Below are 19,183 nucleotides of genomic sequence, written 5' to 3'. Positions count from 1 at the left end.
AAAAAAGGGACCGCTGTGTGTTGAAACTAGTTGAATTCCTCTCCTATGAAGAAATGATGGGCATAGTTCTGGTGTTTTTCTCCTTACTGGGGTGTGGTGTTACTACTCTGGTAGCTGTTGTGTTTTCAATTCATAAGGACACCCCCATCGTCAGGGCCAACAACTGTGAGCTGAGCTTCCTGCTGCTTTTCTCCTTGACTCTGTGTTTTCTGTGTTCTCTTACTTTCATTGGCCGGCCCTCTGAGTGGTCCTGTATGCTGCGTCACACAGCGTTTGGGATCACCTTCGTCCTCTGCATCTCTTGTGTTCTGGGGAAAACAATAGTGGTGTTGATGGCCTTCAGGGCTACACTTCCAGCCAGTAATGTCATGAAATGGTTTGGTCCTCCACAGCAGAGACTCAGTGTTCTGGCTTTCACTCTCATACAGGTCCTGATCTGTGTTCTTTGGTTAACAGTCTCCCCTCCTTTCCCCTACAAGAACATGAAGACCTATAAGGAAAAGATCATTCTAGAGTGTGATGTGGGTTCAGCTATTGGTTTCTGGGCTGTGTTGGGGTATATAGGACTCCTGGCTGTCTTGTGCTTTGTGCTGGCTTTTCTGGCTCGAAAGCTGCCTGATAACTTCAATGAGGCCAAATTCATCACCTTCAGCATGCTCATATTCTGTGCAGTCTGGATCACCTTTATCCCAGCTTATGTCAGCTCTCCTGGGAAGTTCACTGTAGCTGTGGAGATCTTTGCTATTCTGGCCTCTAGTTTTGGTTTACTTTTCTGCATATTTGTTCCTAAATGTTTCATTATATTGCTGAGGCCAGAGCAAAACACCAAGAAACATATGATGGGGAAGACATCCAATGACATACGATATTAAAGAAACATAATTTGGGAAAGGCGTCAACCAAAGCCCTTTAGGATGAATACTGACCATTGGCCTATTCAAAGTCTTTCTATAATAAACACGGACACATCATTTCAAAGTCAGTCATGGGTTAACCTCATCCCCAGACTCAATTGATACCAAAAAATGGAGCCTGGAAACACTGTGCAAAGAAGTGTTACTTGAAAGGGGAAGGGTTCAAATCAAGGCAGGAGAGAGAGATCCTGCTACAGTTTGACTTTGAAAAATGCAGACAATCTCACAACGATCATATTACTTTTAGAAGCCCCAACTGATTCTGAGTTTGGGCATATATAATTTTGTATTTATTTCACCTTTATTTAACCAGGTAGGCTAGTTGAGATCAAGTTCTCATTTACAACTGCGACCTGAAAAGGATAAAGCAAAGCAGTGCGACACAAACAACAACACAGAGTTACACATGGAATAAACAAAAATGGGGTCAATAATACAATAGAAAAGGATTATATACAGTGTGCAAATGAGGTAGGATAAGGGAGGTAAGGCAATTAATAGGCCATAGTGGCAAAATAATTACAATATGGCAATTAATCACTGGAGTGTTAGATGTGCAGAAGATGAGTGTGCAAGTAGAGATACTGGGGTGCAAAGGAGCAAAATATGAAGTTTACATGTGAGAACTAGGTGCATACTTTCTGAATTCCCGAACTCACTTCCTTGTTTAACCTAATTCATTTGTAGATGGTAGGTTCTAAGGGTTTTGTTGGACGGTGATGGACTGAGATATCAGCCAATGTAAATCCGCTCCTGACATGGGCTCCTTTCCTGTCTCTTTATGAGACATTGTGAGAGACGGTTCAAAGGAGAAAGAGCCGGCTGGTGTACCAGATCTGTCATGGTTACATGGATGTTCAATAAGTCCAATAAGTCCTGAACACACATCCAACAGCACATTATGCCAAGCAGACATATCTACACAGGTGTGGTCGCACATTATGAGAGTCAAGACAATAATGAAGCAGACAGAAAATCGAATTTCTTGACATAGCCCATGTTTCTCAATGCTCTACCCCAGCGGCCACTGACAGCCTGGTGTGCTTCCACAGGCCCCCTCAGTGACCCCCTCAGTGACAGCTGCTGTCCAGTCCAGGTCCAGATCAGGAGCCCACAAACAAGCCCCTTACTGAGCCTCTGTCTCACAGGCCTACTTTGGACAATCATGGTCTACTATCTCATCAAAAACCACATTTACTTTTTAAACCTCTCCTCATAGACCTGTGGGCCACAACCCATTGGTGTGTCAATACACCAATGGGCATCTGGCATTTATGCCACCATCAACACAAAGCAAGGTCTCAGTGAAATGTGTTATAATGAATATATGTCTGTACTGCATGTATCGTGTAATGTATTTACTACCCTTCATGTAATATTACAGTGATTGTCATAAACAGTTCAGCTGTCTAATATCTCTGGATCTTCAGTCTTACTTGAATTATCACAACGCTAGAGAAAGACACAAATAAATAAAAAAAACTAGAATGGTCATTTTCTGTGAATTGTGTGACTAGCTTCAGCTGGCCAAATGTATCTGTATGTGGTAGTGATAGTAGTAGAAACGATAGTAATAGTAAATCAATTCAAATCAAATTTTATTAGTCACATGCACTGAATACAACTGGTCTGGACTTTACTGTGAAATGCTTACTTACGAGTCCCTAACCAACAATGCAGTTTAAAAAAATTCATCTAAGAATAAGATATCAAATTTACAAATAATTAAAGAGCCGCAGTAAAATAACAATAGTGAGACTATCAACGGGGGGTACCGGTACAGAGTAAATGTGCGTCAACGGTTAGTTGAGGAGATCTGTACATGTAGGTAGAGTTATTAAAGTGACTATGCATAGATGATGACAACAGAGAGTAGTAGCGGTGTAAAAAAGGGTTCTCCTAAGGAGACAGCCAAAGAACACTTTTGGAACTCAATTTTTTCCTGGAAGGATTAAGAGGAGTAGAACTGGTAGTAGTAGTGAACCTAGTGGTAGTAGTAGTAGCTGTAATAGTAGTAGTGGTAGTAGTAGTAGTGGTAGTATGCCTAGTGGTAGTAGCAGTGGTAGTAGGCCTAGTGGTAGATGTAGTAGGCCTAGTAGTAGTGGTAGTGGTAGAAGTAGTAGAAGTAGTGGTAATAGTAGTGATAGTAGTAGTAGTAGTAGTAGTAGTAGTAGTAGGCCTAGTGGTATTAGTTGGTGTAGTGGTGGTAGCAGTAGTAGTGGTAGTAGTAGTACTGGTAGTAGAGGTGCTGGTAGTAGTAGTGGTGGTAGAAGCAGTAGTGGTAGTAGTAGTGGTAGTAGTAGTAGTAGTGGTGGTAGTAGTTGTTTTATTAGTAGTGGTGGTAGTAGTAGTGGTACTGATAGTAGTACTAGTAGTGTTGGTAGTAGTAGTAGTAGTAGTAATAGTAGTAGTAGTAGTTGTGGTAGTGGTAGTGGTAGTAGTAGTGGTATTAGTTTTGGTAGTGGTAGTAGTGTGGTAGTAGTAGTGGAAGTGGATTAGGCCTAGTGGTAGTAGTAGTGGTAAGTAGTAGTAGTAGTGGTAGTAGCAGTGGTAATAGTAGTGGTAGTGGTAGTGGTAGATGTAGTAGTAGTGATAGTGGTCGTTTGCCTAGTGGTAGTGGTAGTAGTAGCTGTAGTAGTAGTGGTAGTGGTAGTAGTAGTGGTAGTGGTAGTAGTAGTGGTAGTAGACCTAGTGGTAGTGGTAGTAGAAGTGGTAGTCGTAGTGGTAATGGTATTAGTAGTGGTAGTGGTAGTAGACCTAGTGGTAGTGGTGGTAGCAGTAGTGGTAGCGGTAGTAGTAGCGTTAGTGGTAGTGGTAGTAGTAGTAGTGGTAGTGGTATTAGGTCTAGTGGTGGTAGTAGTAGTAGTAGTGGTAGTGGTAATAATGGTGGTAGCAGTAGTGGTAGTAGTATTAGTGGTAGTAGTAGTAGTGATAGTAGTAGTGCTGGTAGTAGAGGTACCGGAAGTAGTAGTGGTGGTAGAGGTAGTGGTAGTAGGCCTAGTGGTTGTAGTAGTGGTAGTAGGCCTAGTGGTAGTAGTAGTAGTAGTGGTAGTGGTAGTAGTAGTAGTGGTAGTAGGCCTAGTGGTAGTAGTAGTAGTGGTAGTAGGCCTAGTGGTAGTAGTTGTAGTAGTGGTAGTTGTACTAGTGGTAGTACTAGTGGTAGTAGGTAGTAGTGGTAGTGGTAGTAGTAGTAGTAGTAGTGGTAGTAATAGTAGTGGTAGTAGTAGTATTAGTGGTAGTAGTAGTGGTAGTAGTCCCACTGTAGCTCAGTTGGTAGAACATGGCGCTTGCAACGCCAGGGTTGTGGGTTCAATTCCCACGGGGGGCCAGTATTTCAAAAAATGTAATAAAAATGTATGCACTCTACTATAAATCACTCTGGATAAGAGTGTCTTTTAAATTACTAAATTGTAGTAGTGGTAGTAGTTGTAGTAGCGGTAGTAGCGGTGGGCCTAGTTGTGGTAGTAGTGCTTGTGATAGTAGGCGTAGTGGTAGAGGGTTGGAAGTAATGATACTTGTTTACTGGGTAATTTAACTCACCTGGTGTTAGTTGCACGTGCGTAGTGGGTATAAAATAGTCTTCAACAAGGTTAGAAAAGAAAAACAGAACATTCTGCTCCATCGCACTCATTTGTATAGAGCAATGATGCCAAGTACAGTTGAAGTCAGAAGACATCCACAAGTCTGGTTCATCCTTGGGAGCAATTTCCAAACGTCTGAAGATACCATGTTTATCTGTACAAACAATAGTTCGCAACTATAAACACAATGGGGCCACGCAGCCATAATTCTACTGAGGAAGGAGACGCGTTCTGTCCCCTAGAGATGAACGTACTTTGGTGCGAAAAAAGTGAAAATCAATCCCAGAACAACAGCAAAGAACCTTGTGAAGATGCTGGAGGAAACAGGTACAAAAGCTTCTATATCCACAGTAAAACAAGTCTTCTATCGACATAACCTGAAAGGCCGCTCAGTAAAGAAGAAGCCACTGCTCCAAAACCGCCATAAAAAAAACAGACTACGGTTTGCAACTGCACATGGGGAGAAAGATTGTACTTTTTGGAGAAATGTCCTATGGTCCGATGAAACAGAAATAAAACTATTTGGCCATAATGACCATCGTTAAGTTTGGAGGAAAAAGGGGACGCTTGCAAGCCGCAGAACACCATCTCAACTGTGATGCACGGGGGTGGCAGCATCATGTTGTGTGGGTGCTTTGCTGTGGGAGGGACTGGTGCACTTCACAAAATAGATGGCATCATGAGGACGGAAAATTATGTGGATATATTGAAGCAACATCTCAAGACATAAGTCAGGAAGTTAAAGCTTGGTGTCACGACTTCCACCAAAGTCGGTCCCTCTCCTTGTTCGGGCGGCTTTCGGCGGTCTTCTAGCCATAGGAGATAGAGGCAGCCAAGGCGGAGCGGCGCTTGTATGAAGCCTTGTTCGCACCAAAGGGGATGCACAAGAGGCACCCCCAATAGATTTTTTTGGGGGGGGCACACGGGTAGTTTGGCTGGGCCAAGGGTGAGCCCTAAGCCAACTCCCCGTGCTTATTATGGGAAGCAAATGGAGTGGAGAGCGCCGGAGTATGCAGAAGTGCGCACGATCTCGCCCATGCGCACGCACAGTCCGGTGCGAGCGATCCCAGCCCCTCGCAAGTGCCGTGCTAGAGTAGGCATCCAGCCTGGAAGGAGGATGCCTGCACAGCGCATCTGGCCACCAGTGCACCTCCTAGGCCCAGGCTACCCTACGCCTGCTCTACGCACGGCAACCATCAGGCCTCTGCACAGCCCAGTTCGCCCTGCACCAGCACTCCGCTTTGGCAGGGCTGCTATTTCTATCCAGCCAGGACGGGTTGTGCAGGAGGTGCGCTCCTGACCTCCAGTACTTACCCATGGCCCGGTATATCCAGTTCCTGCTTCTCGTGCTGGCCCTGAGGTGCGTATTCATAGTCTGGTGTCTCCTAAACCAGCACCACGCACCAGGCTTCCTGTGGTTCAGCCAAGTCCAACTCGTCCTGTTCCTGCTCCCCGCACTAACCCTGAGGTGCGTGTCCCCAGTCTGGTACCTCCACTACCAGCCCCACGCATCAGGCTTCCAGTGTGTCAGCCCAGTCCCGAGCTTCCGACGACAGTGCCTCGTCCAGAGTGTCCGGCAACAGTGCTTCGTCCAGAACTTCCGGCAACAGTGCCTCGTCCAGAACTTCCGGCAACAGTGCCTCGTCCAGAATGTCCGGCAACAGTGCCTCGTCCAGAATGTCCGGCAACAGTGCCTCGTCCAGAGTGTCCGGCAACAGTGCCTCGTCCATAGTGTCCGGCAACAGTGACTCGTCCGGAGTGTCCGGCAACAGTGCCTCGTCCGGAGTGTCCGGCAACAGTGCCTCGTCCGGAGTGTCCGGCAACAGTGCCTCGTCCGGAGTGTCCGGAACCAAGAGAGACGGCCCACTGTCCGGAGCCAAGAGAGACGGCCCACTGTCCAGAACCAGGAGAGACGGCCCACTGTCCGGAACCAGGAGAGACGGCCCACTGTCCGGAACCAGGAGAGACGGCCCACTGTCCGGAACCAGGAGAGACGGCCCACTGTCCGGAACCAGGAGAGACGGCCCACTGTCCGGAACCAGGAGAGACGGCCCACTGTCCGGAACCAGGAGAGTCGCCCTACAGTCTAGAGCTCCCAGAGTCGCCCTACGGTCCGGAGCTCCCAGAGTCGCCCTACGGTCCGGAGCTCCCAGAGTCGCCCTACGGTCCGGAGCTCCCAGAGTCGCCCTACGGTCCGGAGCTCCCAGAGTCACCCTACGGTCCGGAGCTCCCAGAGTCGTCCTACAATCCGGAGCTTCCAGAGTACAGTCCAGGGTCTTCAGTGACTGGCCTCAGGCAGAGGTATGCAGTGGGGGTGGTTTGGTCAGGTAGGGGATTAAGGCCTGAGCCTAAGCCACCTCCACTGTAGGAGGTTTGGGGAGGGGGGGTGTAGCACAGGAGCCATCGGTGACGGCAGCCACCCTCCCTTCCCTCCCTTTAGTTTTGGGATTTATCTTTGTTTTGGGGGTTATTTTAGTTTTTTTTGTGTGAGGTGCATCCGGGATCTACACCTTTAGGGGGGGGGGTACTGTCACGTCCTGACCAGTATAGGGGTTATTTGTTATTCTTCAAAATAGCCACACTTTGCATTGATGACAGCTTTGCAAACTGTTGGCATTCTCTCAACCAGCTTCATGAAGTAGTCACCTGGAATGCATTTGAATTAACAGGTGTGCCTTGTTAAAAATGTATTTGTGGAATTTATTTCCTTCTTTATGCATTTGAGATAATCAGTTATATTGTGACAATGTAAGCAGTGCGTAACTGGCTGCAGGGAAGTCAGGCGCAGGAGAGCAGAAATGGGTAACAACTGGAGCACTTTAATAATGCAAAAACAAGCTGCACCCAGAACAACAAAATACGGGTGGAATAACCCATTGCAAAACCAGTCAGAAGTGCACATACACTTTACAACAAACAATTCCACAGACAGACATGGGGGGGAACAGAGGGTTATATACACGTCAAATAATGAGGGAATGTAAACCAGGTGTGTGGGAAAACAAGACAAAACAAATGGAAAATTAAAGGTGGATCGGCGATGGCTTGAAGACCGGTGACATCGACCTCCGAACACCGCCCGAACAAGGGGAGGAACCGAGTTCGACGGAAGTCGTGACAGTCAAGGTGAAATACAAACGATAGCCCTATTGGGTAAAAGACCAATTCCATAATATGAGAAGAACAGCTCAAATAAGCAAAGAGAAACAACAGTCCATCTTTACTTTAAGACATGAAGGTCAGTCAATACGGAACATTTGCAAAAACCATCAAGCGCTATAATGAAACTGGCTCTCATGAGGCCCGCCACAGGAAAGGAAGACCCAGAGTTACCTCTGCTGCAGAGGATTCATTAAAGTTAACAGCCTCAGAAATTGCAGCCAAATAAATGCTTCACAAAGTTCAAGTAACAGACACATCTCAAGATCAACTGTTCAGAGTAGACTGTGTGAATCAGACCTTCATGGTCGAATTGCTCTTTGTACTAAAGGGCACCAACAAGAAGAAGAGACTTGCTTAGGCCAAGAAGCATGAGCAATGGACACTAGACTGCTGGAAATCTGTCATATGGTCTGATGAGTCCAAATTTGAGATTTGTGGTTCCAACTGTTGTGTCTTTGTGAGATGTAGAGCAGGTGAATGAATGATCTCCGCATGTATGGTTCCCACCATAAAGCATGGAGGAGGAAGTGGGATGGTGTGGGGGTGCTTTGCTGGTGACACTGTCAGTGATTTATTTAGAATTCAAGGCACACCTAACCATAATGGCTTCCACAGCATTCTGCAGTGATACGCCATCCCAACTGGTTGGCACTTAGTTGGTCTATCATTTGTTTTTCAACAGGACAATGACCCAAAACAGGCTGTGTAAGGGCAATTTGACCAAGGAGAGTGATGGAGTGCTGCATTAGATGACCTGACCTCCACAATCACCCCACCTAATCCAATTGAGATGGTTTGGGATGAGTTGGACTGCAGAGTGAAGGAAACGAAGCCAACACGTGCTCAAAGTATGTGGGAACTCCTTCAAGACTGATTGAAAAGCATTCCTCATGAAGATGGATGAGAGAATGCCCAGAGTGCGCAAAGCTGTCATCAAGGCAATTTAAAACACATTTGTTTTACATTTAAAACCTCTCTGGGATAGGGTCTAGTTTCCTGAATTTCCGCCTGACTGACATGCCCAAAGTACACTGTCTGATTGACAATTTCCGCCTGGCTGACATGCCCAAAGTACACTGCCAGGATATGCATATAATTGGTAGCATTGGATAGAAAAGACTTTGAAGTTTCTACAACTGTTAAAGTAATGTCTGAGACTATAACAGAATTGATATGGCAGGCAAAAATCCAAAGAAAATTCGACCACAATTGTATTTTTTGAGCTCCCAGGCTCTTATTATGAAAACCTATTGTTTCTATGTACATCCGTCTCCCAGATTGCAATTCCTATGGCTTCCACTAGATGTCAACAGTCTTTATTCAAGGTTTCAGGCAGATTTTTTGAAAAACGAACAAGTATTTGGAGTTTTTGTTATGAGACCACCTGAAGAAAATCAGTCTTTCGGCGTGCGAGGGAGTGGGCGCGCTAGCGGGACAGCTATCCCTAATTAATTAACTCTAGGCAAGTCATTTAATAATAAAATATTTTTTACAAAGACGTCCTACCCCAGACGACACTGAGCCAATTGTGCACCACTCTACAGGACTCCCAACCACAGCCAGATGTGATATAGCCTGGAATCGAACCAGGGACAGTAGTGATACCTCTTGCAGTATAATACAGGGCCTTAAACCGCTGTGCCACTCGGGAGCCAAATAAATAACTGTCAGAAGTGGAAACAACTGGCAAAGGTTGGCTACTTTGAAGAACCTCAAATATAAAATATATTGTTTATTAACACTATTTTTTGGTTAGTTCACATGATTCCATATGTGTTATTTCATAGTTTTGTGGCTTCAATATTATTCTAAAATGTAGAAAATAGTAAAAATAAACAAAAAGCCTTGAATATGTAGGTGTGTCCAAACTTTTGTCCAAACTTTGGACTGGTACTGTCTGTTGAAGTGTGTCCAATATGTTTGAAAACACTATGTTAAAAGCACTGTGTGGGCTTGTCCCTAGGATTACCAAAAGACAAAGGGCTGGATCAGTGGTTCACCAATCAGGGCCTTGCAACAGTAACAAGTGGTGATGTGAATCAGTGGTTCACCAATCAGGGCCTTGCAACAGTAACAAGTGGTGATGTGAATCAGTGGTTCACCAATCAGGGCCTTCTTTGCGACCTTCGGGTTACGTCGCCGGGACAAACCAGGAGCTAGACCTTGTCTATGATGAGAGAGGGAGTTGGGATACTGACAGAGGATGGGCTATGTTGTTAATATGAGCAAAGCAGTGGACAGATAAGTGCAGACGTCTGACATTGTAGAATAAAAATGTATATGTGTCATGCTTTTCCAGATGTTTTTTTTTGTGTGACAATTTCAACACACGTAAAATAATAGTACAATTATTATTTATTTGAATCCCATTCTTGTTCTATTGTTTTATGTATATGTTTAAATTGCCATACAAAAAATACCTATTGAAAAACATGACGAATATGATGTTTTATATCCAAAATGTCAGAAGCCTGCACTTATCTATCCACAGCTTGCTCATATTAGCAGCGTAACCCAGCCTCTGTCACTATCCCACCTCCCTCTCTCATTCTGTACTCCGGGGACACAATAAACACTAGAACCACATCCCACTCGTTGAGAGGGAGTGTATGAGCAGTTCCAGCGTCTTAGGGGGCATATTCACCTCTATAAAAGAGGAAACCTTCTATCTGCCCTTTCAGACACAGCTGCCGTGCTGAAGAGTGGTATGGCACTGAGAACAGACGTGGTTCTCCGGCTGCTGGTGGTGGTGATGAGGGGTATGGCTGCTCCAGCCCCAATCTGCTCTCTGCTGGGCCAACCCGCTCTGCCTCTCCTATCTGCTGAGGGGGACATCAACATTGGAGCAGTGTTCGCTCTACATAGGAATGCCCTCTTCAAGGTCAATTCGTTCACCTCCAGACCAAAGAAAACACCCTGTATCAGGTAGGTGTTGAAAAAAACTGTCTGTGGAAAATTTTTGCTGTTTGGGAATATTTCTCATCAGGATAGATTTTTATTGTCTCTCACTGAAATTAGGCACAGTGCTTAATAACACTACTGTAAACGATCTGTGCATTTCTTCTTGGACAAATCAAGTATACAAATTTTTTCTGTTATGCTAAACACAATACTCAACTCATCTCGACCGAGTATATCAGTTTTGCTGGCATATGTGATTGTGGCATATGAGATTCCTGGCGTCAACGAACTAATTTATTTGGTTTGTTACCGCTGTCCAGTTTCAACCCACGTGAGTTCCAGTTTGCACAGACCCTGATCTTTGCCCTGGAGGAGATCAACAACAGCAGTGATCTGCTGCCAGGGCTGTCTCTGGGTTACCAGGTCTATGACTCCTGTAGCTCTGCCACCCTGGCCATCCACTCAGCCTTGGCCATGATGAACAGCCCTGGGCCTGAGAACAGCCTGGGAGACCCCTCCTCCTGCTCCAGATCTCCAGCCGTGTTGGGCATTGTAGGGGAGTCAAGCTCCACATCCACCATCGGACTATCATCCCTGGTTGGACCATTCAGCATCCCTGTGGTGAGACACCTTCTGGTTTTGGCTCTTTAGAGGTAGAATAGTCAGTGTCAGCTATGTATGAAAGATCAATTCAAATCTTCCCTTCTGGTTTTGGCTCTTTAGAGGTAGAATAGTCAATGTCAGCTATGTATGAAAGATCAACTCAAATCTTCCCGTTTCTTCCACACAGATCAGCCACTTTGCCACCTGTGCTTGTCTGAGTAACAGAGAAAAGTTCCCTTCCTTCTTCAGAACCATCCCCAGTGACTTCTACCAGAGCAGAGCCCTGGCAAAGCTGGTCAAACACTTTGGATGGAACTGGGTGGGAGTGGTGAACAGCAACAATGACTATGGAAACAATGGCATTGCCACATTCATGGAGGCAGCGTGGCATGAAGGGGTCTGTGTAGAGTACCAAGAGGCCATCCACCGCACAGACCCCCGAGAGAAGCTCCTGAAAACCGTCAGGGTGATCAGGAAGGCCACAGCCAGGGTGGTGGTACTGTTCCTGGGCTTGGGGGACCTCATCCCCCTGCTGAATGAGCTGGCTCTGGAGGGAGACCCAGGGCTGCAGTGGGTAGGCAGCGAGGCCTGGATCACAGCCAGAGTGCTGACGGAGAACAAGGCCTACGGCTTCCTGAGGGGGGCGGTGGGCTTTGCCATCAGGAATGCCAGACTGGATGGTCTGGAGGGGTTCCTAGACAAGGTGCACCCCTCCCAGGCGCCAGACAACACCCTGCTCAGGGAGTTCTGGGAGACTGTGTTCCAGTGCTCCTTCGAGGGGGGCAGCAGCACTCTGTGCACAGGAACAGAGAGGTTAGCAAAGCTGAAGAACCAATACACTGACGTGTCAGAGCTGAGAATATCCAGTAAAGTGTACACAGCTGTATATGCCATTGCACACGCTCTACACAACCTACTGACAGACTTAAAGAATGACACAGGCAGCGGCAACAGACCAGTCTACACACCACAGCAGGTGAGCAAGATCAATATTCAACAAAACATAAATAACATATCATATGATTAATCCCACTCTCTCTGTGTCTCTCTGTGTCTCCCTGTCTCTCTCTGTGTCTCTCTGTGTCTCTCTCTGTTTCTCTGTGTGTCTCTATGTCTCTCTGTGTCTCCCTGTCTCTCTCTGTGTCTCTCTGTGTCTCTCTCTGTTTCTCTGTGTGTCTCTCTGTCTCTCTGTGTCTCCTTGTCTCTCTCTGTGTCTCTCTGTCTCCCTGTCTCTCCCTGTCCCTCTCTGTGTCTCTCTGTCTCCCTGTCTCTCTCTGTCTCTCTCTGTCTCTCTGTGTCTCTCTGTCTATATCTGTCTCTCTCTGTCTCTGTTGCTGTGAGTATCTCTGTGTTGCTCTGCGTCTCTCTCTCTCTCTCTCTCTCTCTCTCTCTCTCTCTCTCTCTCTCTCTCTCTCTCTCCCCCATGTTGTTGAACAGGTGCTACAGTACCTGAAGGAGGTGAGGTTTAGAGTAAAGACAGGAGAGGAGATCTGGTTTGATGCTAACGGAGATGTGGTGGCGTGCTACGACCTAGTGAACTGGCAGCAGGAGGAGGATGGGACCCTGCAGTTCCATGCTGTGGGGCTGTATGATTCCTCGATGCCCCCTGAACAGCGCTTTACCTTCAACCAGGGAAAACTGGTCTGGGCAGGGGGCCAGGCAGAGGTACGACTAAATACATCTTGACTATGTTGCAAAAGCATAACACATGCAAACCTCAAACCACTGCAAATGTAAAACATGCATTCTATAATGCATACTTAATCCACATAGTCTATCTCAATTGTCTTGTTTTGTGTTGGTAATATAACTTCCACAAGTAATGACTTTAATACATTTCTGCACGTTTATTTAAATAAAATTCACCAATATTTTGTTGTTTTTCTCTACAGGCACCTGCAGCAGTGTGCAGTGAGAGCTGTCCCACAGGCACTCGTAAGGCTGTACAGAAAGGAAAGCCTGTATGCTGTTATGACTGTGTACCATGTGCGGAGGGAGAGATCAGCAATATCACAGGTGATATATAATGCATTTAGGGCTACCTACAATACTTTCAAGCTCCGTCACTGCCCAACAGGACTAATAGATATCAAAAAACAAATGTCACGGTGACACACTGATTCATGGAATGAATGACGTTCTAATCTCCTTACAGATTCTAACGGCTGCTATCGATGTGACTTGGAGTATTGGTCAAATGAAAAAAGGGACCGCTGTGTGTTGAAACCAGTTGAATTCCTCTCCTATGAAGAAATTATGGGCATAGTTCTGGTGTTTTTCTCCTTACTGGGGTCTGGTGTTACTACTCTGGTAGCTGTTGTGTTTTCAATTCATAAGGTCACCCCCATCGTCAGGGCCAACAACTGTGAGCTGAGCTTCCTGCTGCTTTTCTCCTTGACTCTATGTTTTCTGTGTTCTCTTACTTTCATTGGCCGGCCCTCTGAGTGGTCCTGTATGCTGCGTCACACAGCGTTTGGGATCACCTTCGTCCTCTGCATCTCTTGTGTTCTGGGGAAAACAATAGTGGTGTTGATGGCCTTCAGGGCTACACTTCCAGCCAGTAATGTCATGAAATGGTTTGGTCCTCCACAGCAGAGACTCAGTGTTCTGGCTTTCACTCTCATACAGGTCCTGATCTGTGTTCTTTGGTTAACAGTCTCACCTCCTTTCCCCTACAAGAACATGAAGACCTATAAGGAAAAGATCATTCTAGAGTGTGATGTGGGTTCAGCTATTGGTTTCTGGGCTGTGTTGGGGTATATAGGACTCCTGGCTGTCTTGTGCTTTGTGCTGGCTTTTCTGGCTCGAAAGCTGCCTGATAACTTCAATGAGGCCAAATTCATCACCTTCAGCATGCTCATATTCTGTGCAGTCTGGATCACCTTTATCCCAGCTTATGTCAGCTCTCCTGGGAAGTTCACTGTAGCTGTGGAGATCTTTGCTATTCTGGCCTCTAGTTTTGGTTTACTTTTCTGCATATTTGCTCCTAAATGTTTCATTATATTGCTGAGGCCAGAGCAAAACACCAAGAAACATATGATGGGGAAGACATCCAATGACACACGATATTAAAGAAACATATTTTGGGAAAGGCCTTTAGGATGAATACTGACCATTGGCCTATTCAAAGTCTTTCTATAATAAACACGGACACATCATTTCAAAGTCAGTCATGGGTTAACCTCATCCCCAGACTCAATTGATACCAAAAAATGGAGCCTGGAAACACTGTGCAAAGAAGTGTTACTTGAAAGGGGAAGGGTTCAAATCAAGGCAGGAGAGAGAGATCCTGCTACAGTTTGACTTTGAAAAATGCAGACAATCTCACAATGATCATATTTCTTTTAGGAAGCCCCAACTGATTCTGAGTTTGGGCATATAACGTTTACGTGTGAGAACTAGGTGCATACTTTCTGAATTCCCGAACTCACTTCCTTGTTTAGCCTAATTCGTTTGTAGAGGGAAGGTTCTAAGGTTTTGTTGGACGGTGATGGACTGAGATATCAGCCAATGTAAATCCGCCCCTGCCATGGGCTCCTTTCCTGTCTCTTTATGAGACATTGTGAGAGACGGTTCAAAGGAGAAAGAGCCGGCTGGTGTACCAGATCTGTCATGGTTACATGGATGTTCAATAAGTCCAATAAGTCCTGAACACACATCCAACAGCACATTATGCCAAGTGGCCATATCTACATGGGTGTGGTCGCACATTATGAGAGTCAAGACAATAATGAGCAGACAGAAAATCAAATGTTTTGACATAGCCTATGTTTCTCAATGCTCTACCCCAGTGGCCACTGACAGCTTGGTGTGCTTCCACAGGCCCCCTCAGTGACCCCCTCAGTGACAGCTGCTGTCCAGTCCGGGTCCAGATCAGGAGCCCACACACATGCCCCTTACTGAGCCTCTGTCTCACTGGCCTGCTTTGGACAATCATGGTCTACTATCTCATCAAAAACAACATTTACTTCTTAAACCTCTCCTCATAGGCCTGTGGGCCACAACCCATTGGTGTGTCAATACACCAATGGGCATCTGGCATTTATGCCACCATCAACACAAAGCAAGGTCTCAGTGAAATGTGTTATAATGAATATATGTCTGTACTGCATGTATCGTGTAATGTATTGGCTACCCTTCATGTAATATTACAGTGATTGTCATAAACAGTTCAGCTGTCTAATATCTCTGGATCTTCAGTCTTACTTGAATTATCACAACGCTAGAGAAAGACACAAATAAATAAAAAACTAGAATGGACATTTTCTTTGAACTGTGTGACTTGCTTCAGCTGGCCAAATGTATCTGTATGTAGTAGTAGTAGTAGTAGTAGTAGAAACAATAGTAATAGTAAATCAATTCAAATCAAATTTTATTAGTCATCTGCGCTGAATACAACTGGTCTGGACCTTACAGTGAAATGCTTACTTACGAGCCACTAACCAACAATGCAGTTATAAAAAATACGGATAAGAATAAGAAATAAAAGTAACAAGTAATTAAAGAGCAGCAGTAAAATAACAATAGTGAGACAAAATACAGGGGGGTACCGGTACAGAGTCAATGTGCGGGAGCACCGGTTAGTTCAGCTAATATGTACATGCAAGTAGAGTTATTAAAGTGACTATGCATAGATGATGACAACAGAGAGTAGTAGCGGTGTAAAAAAGGGTTCTCTTATGGAGACAGCCAAAGAAAACTTTTGGAACTCTATTTTTTCCTGGGAGGAGGAGGAAGAGGAGGAGGGGGAGGAGGAGTAGTAGTGGTAGTAGGCCTAGTGGTAGTAGTACTAGTGCTAGTAGGCCTAGTGGTAGTAGTAGTAGTAGAAGGCCTAGTGGTAGTAGTAGTAGTGGTAGTGGTAGTAGTGTTCATAGGCCTAGTGGTAGTAGTAGTGGTAGTAGGCCTAGTGGTAGTAGTAGTGGTAGAAGGCCTAGTGGTAGTAGGCCTAGTGGTAGTAGTAGTAGTTTTAGGCCTAATGGTAGTAGTAGTGGTAGTAGGCCTAGTGGTAGTAGTAGTTGTAGAAGGCCTAGTGGTAGTAGCAGTAGTGGTAGCGGTAGTAGTGTTAGTAGGCCTAGAGGTAGTACTGGTAGTAGTACTAGTGGTAGTAGTACTAGTGGTAGTAGTAGTAGTAGTAGTAGTACTAGTAGTGGTATTACTGGTAGTAGTGGTAGAAGGCCTAGTGGTAGTAGTGGTAGTAGGCCTAGTGGTAGTAGTGGTAGTAGTGGTGGTGGTAGTAGTAGTAGTACTAGTAGTGGTAGTAGTGGTAGTACTAGTAGTAGTAGTACTAGTAGTGGTAGTAGTGGTAGTAGTACTAGTGGTAGTAGTGGTAGTAGTAGTAGTAGTGGTAGTAGTAGTAGTAGTAGTGATAGTAGGCCTAGTGGTAGTAGTAGTAGTGGTAGTAGTGGTAGTAGTGGTAGTAGTAGTAGTAGTAGTAGTAGTAGTAGTAGTAGTGGTAGCAGGCCTAGTGGTAGTAGTGGTACTAGTGATGGTGGTAATTGTAGTACTAGTAGTGGTGGTAGTGGTAGTAGTACTAGTGGTAGTAGTAGTAGTGATAGTAGGCCTAGTGGTAGTAGACCTAGTGGTAGTTGGCGTAGTGGTAGAGGGCCTAATGGTGGTAGTGGTAGTAGTGGTAGTAGTACTAGTGGTAGTAGTAGTAGTAGTAGTAGTAGTAGTAGGAGTAGTAGTGGTAGCAGGCCTAGTGGTAGTAGTGGTACTAGTGGTGGTGGTAATTGTAGTACTAGTAGTGGTGGTAGTGGTAGTAGTACTAGTGGTAGTAGTAGTAGTAGTAGTACTAGTAGTGGTATTACTGGTAGTACTGGTAGTAGGCCTAGTGGTAGTAGTGGTAGTGGTAGTAGTGGTAGTAGCTCTAGTAGGCCTAGTGGTAGTAGTGGTAGTAGGCCTAGTGGTAGTAGTGGTAGTAGTGGTGGTGGTAGTAGTAGTAGTACTAGTAGTGGTAGTAGTGGTAGTAGTAGTAGTAGTAGTAGTGGTAGTAGTGGTAGTAGTACTAGTGGTAGTAGTAGTAGTGGTAGCAGTGGTAGTAGTAGTAGTGGTAGTAGTGGTAGTAGGCCTAGTGGTAGTGGTAGTAGTAGTAGTGGTAGTAGTAGTAGTAGTAGTAGTAGTGGTAGTAGGCCTAGTGGTAGTAGTAGTAGTAGTAGTAGTCGTAGTAGGCCTGGTGGTAGTAGTATTAGTGGTAGTAGTAGTAGTGATAGTAGTAGGTGTAGTGGTAGAGGTAGTAGGCCTAGTGGTAGTAGGTGTAGTGGTAGAGGGCCTAATGGTGGTAGTGGTAGTAGTGGTAGCAGTACTAGTGGTAGTAGTAGTAGTAGTAGTAGTAGTGGTAGTATTCCTGGTGGTAGTAGTATTAGTGGGAGTGGGCCTAATGGTGGTAGTGGTAGTAGTGGTGGTAGTATTCTCAAGCATACGAAAAAAGTGTTTCAACGCGAAGGAGGGCGAGGAAGTGTATTTCACTGAGATTGGGGACGTGACTGGCAAGTATGACATTGTCAACTGGCAGCCGAAGGAGGGTGGCGGTGTGCAGACAGTTACTGTGGGTCTCTATGATGCCTCACTACCTGCAGACAGGAAACATACTATCAACAACATCTCCTTAGTACGGACACAGAATTTTGTAAAATCATGCTAGGTGTTGTAGGCTGTCATTTGTAACAGTATGCAGAGTAGTTGATTGTGTCACATTGGTCCCTAAAGTAAATCACCCACGCTTCATTGCAGGTGCCTGTGGATATAGGACTCCTGGCTGTCTTGTGCTTTGTGCTGGCTTTTCTGGCTCGAAAGCTGCCTGATAACTTCAATGAGGCCAAATTCATCACCTTCAGCATGCTCATATTCTGTGCAGTCTGGATCACCTTTATCCCAGCTTATGTCAGCTCTCCTGGGAAGTTCACTGTAGCTGTGGAGATCTTTGCTATTCTGGCCTCTAGTTTTGGTTTACTTTTCTGCATATTTGTTCCTAAATGTTTCATTATATTGCTGAGGCCAGAGCAAAACACCAAGAAACATATGATGGGGAAGACATCCAATGATGTACGTTATAACATAACATTATAACATAACGTATAACGTTTTAACGTTAACATATTTTTGAAAATGCCTACTAACTGAGACAGTATATCTCAAATATTCTGTAATATACTGTGAGGACAACAGCAGCTGCATGTTTCCACCTTAATAAAGAATGTAAGTCACTACTGTGTTTTTCAGTGTTGTGTGCATTTAAATAAATCACATTCAACAAGAGTATTTATTATTACCTTTTGTCAAATAATATAATTTAATACATGAACATGAGAACATTGTCAAAGATGGACAGGCTATCTCAAGATGTTAATATGTAAACAAAACCACAGGGCAGGAAGACAAACAGACAGACAGGCAAACAAACAGACAGACATTCAGACAGACAGAAATGCAGACAGACATGCAGGACTTTTCACACACACACACACACACACACACACACACACACACACACACACACACACACACACACACACACACACACACACATTTACATTTAAGTCATTTAGCAGACGCTCTTATCCAGAGCGACTTACAAATTGGTGCATTCACCTTATAATATCCAGTGGAACAACCACTTTACAATAGTGCATCTAAATCTTTTAAGGGGGGGGTAGAAGTATTACTTTATCCTATCCCAGGTATTCCTTGAAGAGGTGGGGTTTCAGGTGTCTCCGGAAGGTGGTGATTGACTCCGCTGTCCTGGCGTCGTGAGGGAGCTTGTTCCACCATTGGGGTGCCAGAGCAGCGAACAGTTTTGACTGGGCTGAGCGGGAACTGTGCTTCTTCAGAGGTAGGGAGGCGAGCAGGCCAGAGGTGGATGAACGGAGTGCCCTTGTTTGGGTGTTGGGCCTGATCAGAGCCTGAAGGTACGGAGGTGCCGTTCCCCTCACAGCTCCGTAGGCAAGCACCATGGTCTTGTAGCGGATGCGAGCTTCGACTGGAAGCCAGTGGAGAGAGCGGAGGAGCGGGGTGACGTGAGAGAAC

At 45.3% G+C, this 19,183-nt stretch overlaps 1 protein-coding gene and 1 pseudogene across 1 annotated transcript; both read left to right on the top strand.

Moving 5' to 3' along the window:
• LOC106596638 (extracellular calcium-sensing receptor-like) overlaps window positions 1-924 on the top strand; it is a 7,807-nt pseudogene extending 6,883 nt beyond the window's left edge.
• A 9,385-nt stretch (window positions 925-10,309) lies between these two features.
• On the top strand, window positions 10,310-15,344 carry LOC106593937 (extracellular calcium-sensing receptor-like). Its single transcript, XM_045704043.1, has 6 exons — window positions 10,310-10,582; window positions 10,879-11,179; window positions 11,349-12,137; window positions 12,599-12,826; window positions 13,054-13,177; window positions 13,317-15,344. The coding sequence occupies exons 1-6, from the start codon at window positions 10,365-10,367 to the stop codon at window positions 14,231-14,233; spliced, it is 2,577 nt and encodes an 858-aa protein (XP_045559999.1). The 5' UTR covers window positions 10,310-10,364; the 3' UTR covers window positions 14,234-15,344.
• The last annotated feature ends 3,839 nt before the right edge of the window (window positions 15,345-19,183 follow it).

This window comes from Salmo salar, chromosome ssa20, assembly GCF_905237065.1.
Source record: "Salmo salar chromosome ssa20, Ssal_v3.1, whole genome shotgun sequence".
NCBI classification, from domain to species: Eukaryota; Metazoa; Chordata; class Actinopteri; order Salmoniformes; family Salmonidae; genus Salmo; species Salmo salar.
Note: the sequence above shows the minus strand (reverse complement) of the source record. Positions and strands in the feature narration are given on the sequence as shown.

What these genes read in the sequence shown, in the direction of transcription:
- LOC106593937 (XM_045704043.1), top strand. Translation starts at nt 10,365, where the DNA reads ATGGCACTGAGAACAGACGTGGTTCTCCGGCTGCTGGTGGTGGTGATG. An exon ending in AAGAAAACACCCTGTATCAG is followed by an intron (nt 10,583 to 10,878) that starts GTAGGTGTTGAA and finishes ACCGCTGTCCAG; the next exon opens with TTTCAACCCACGTGAGTTCC. An exon ending in AGAGATCAGCAATATCACAG is followed by an intron (nt 13,178 to 13,316) that starts GTGATATATAAT and finishes ATCTCCTTACAG; the next exon opens with ATTCTAACGGCTGCTATCGA.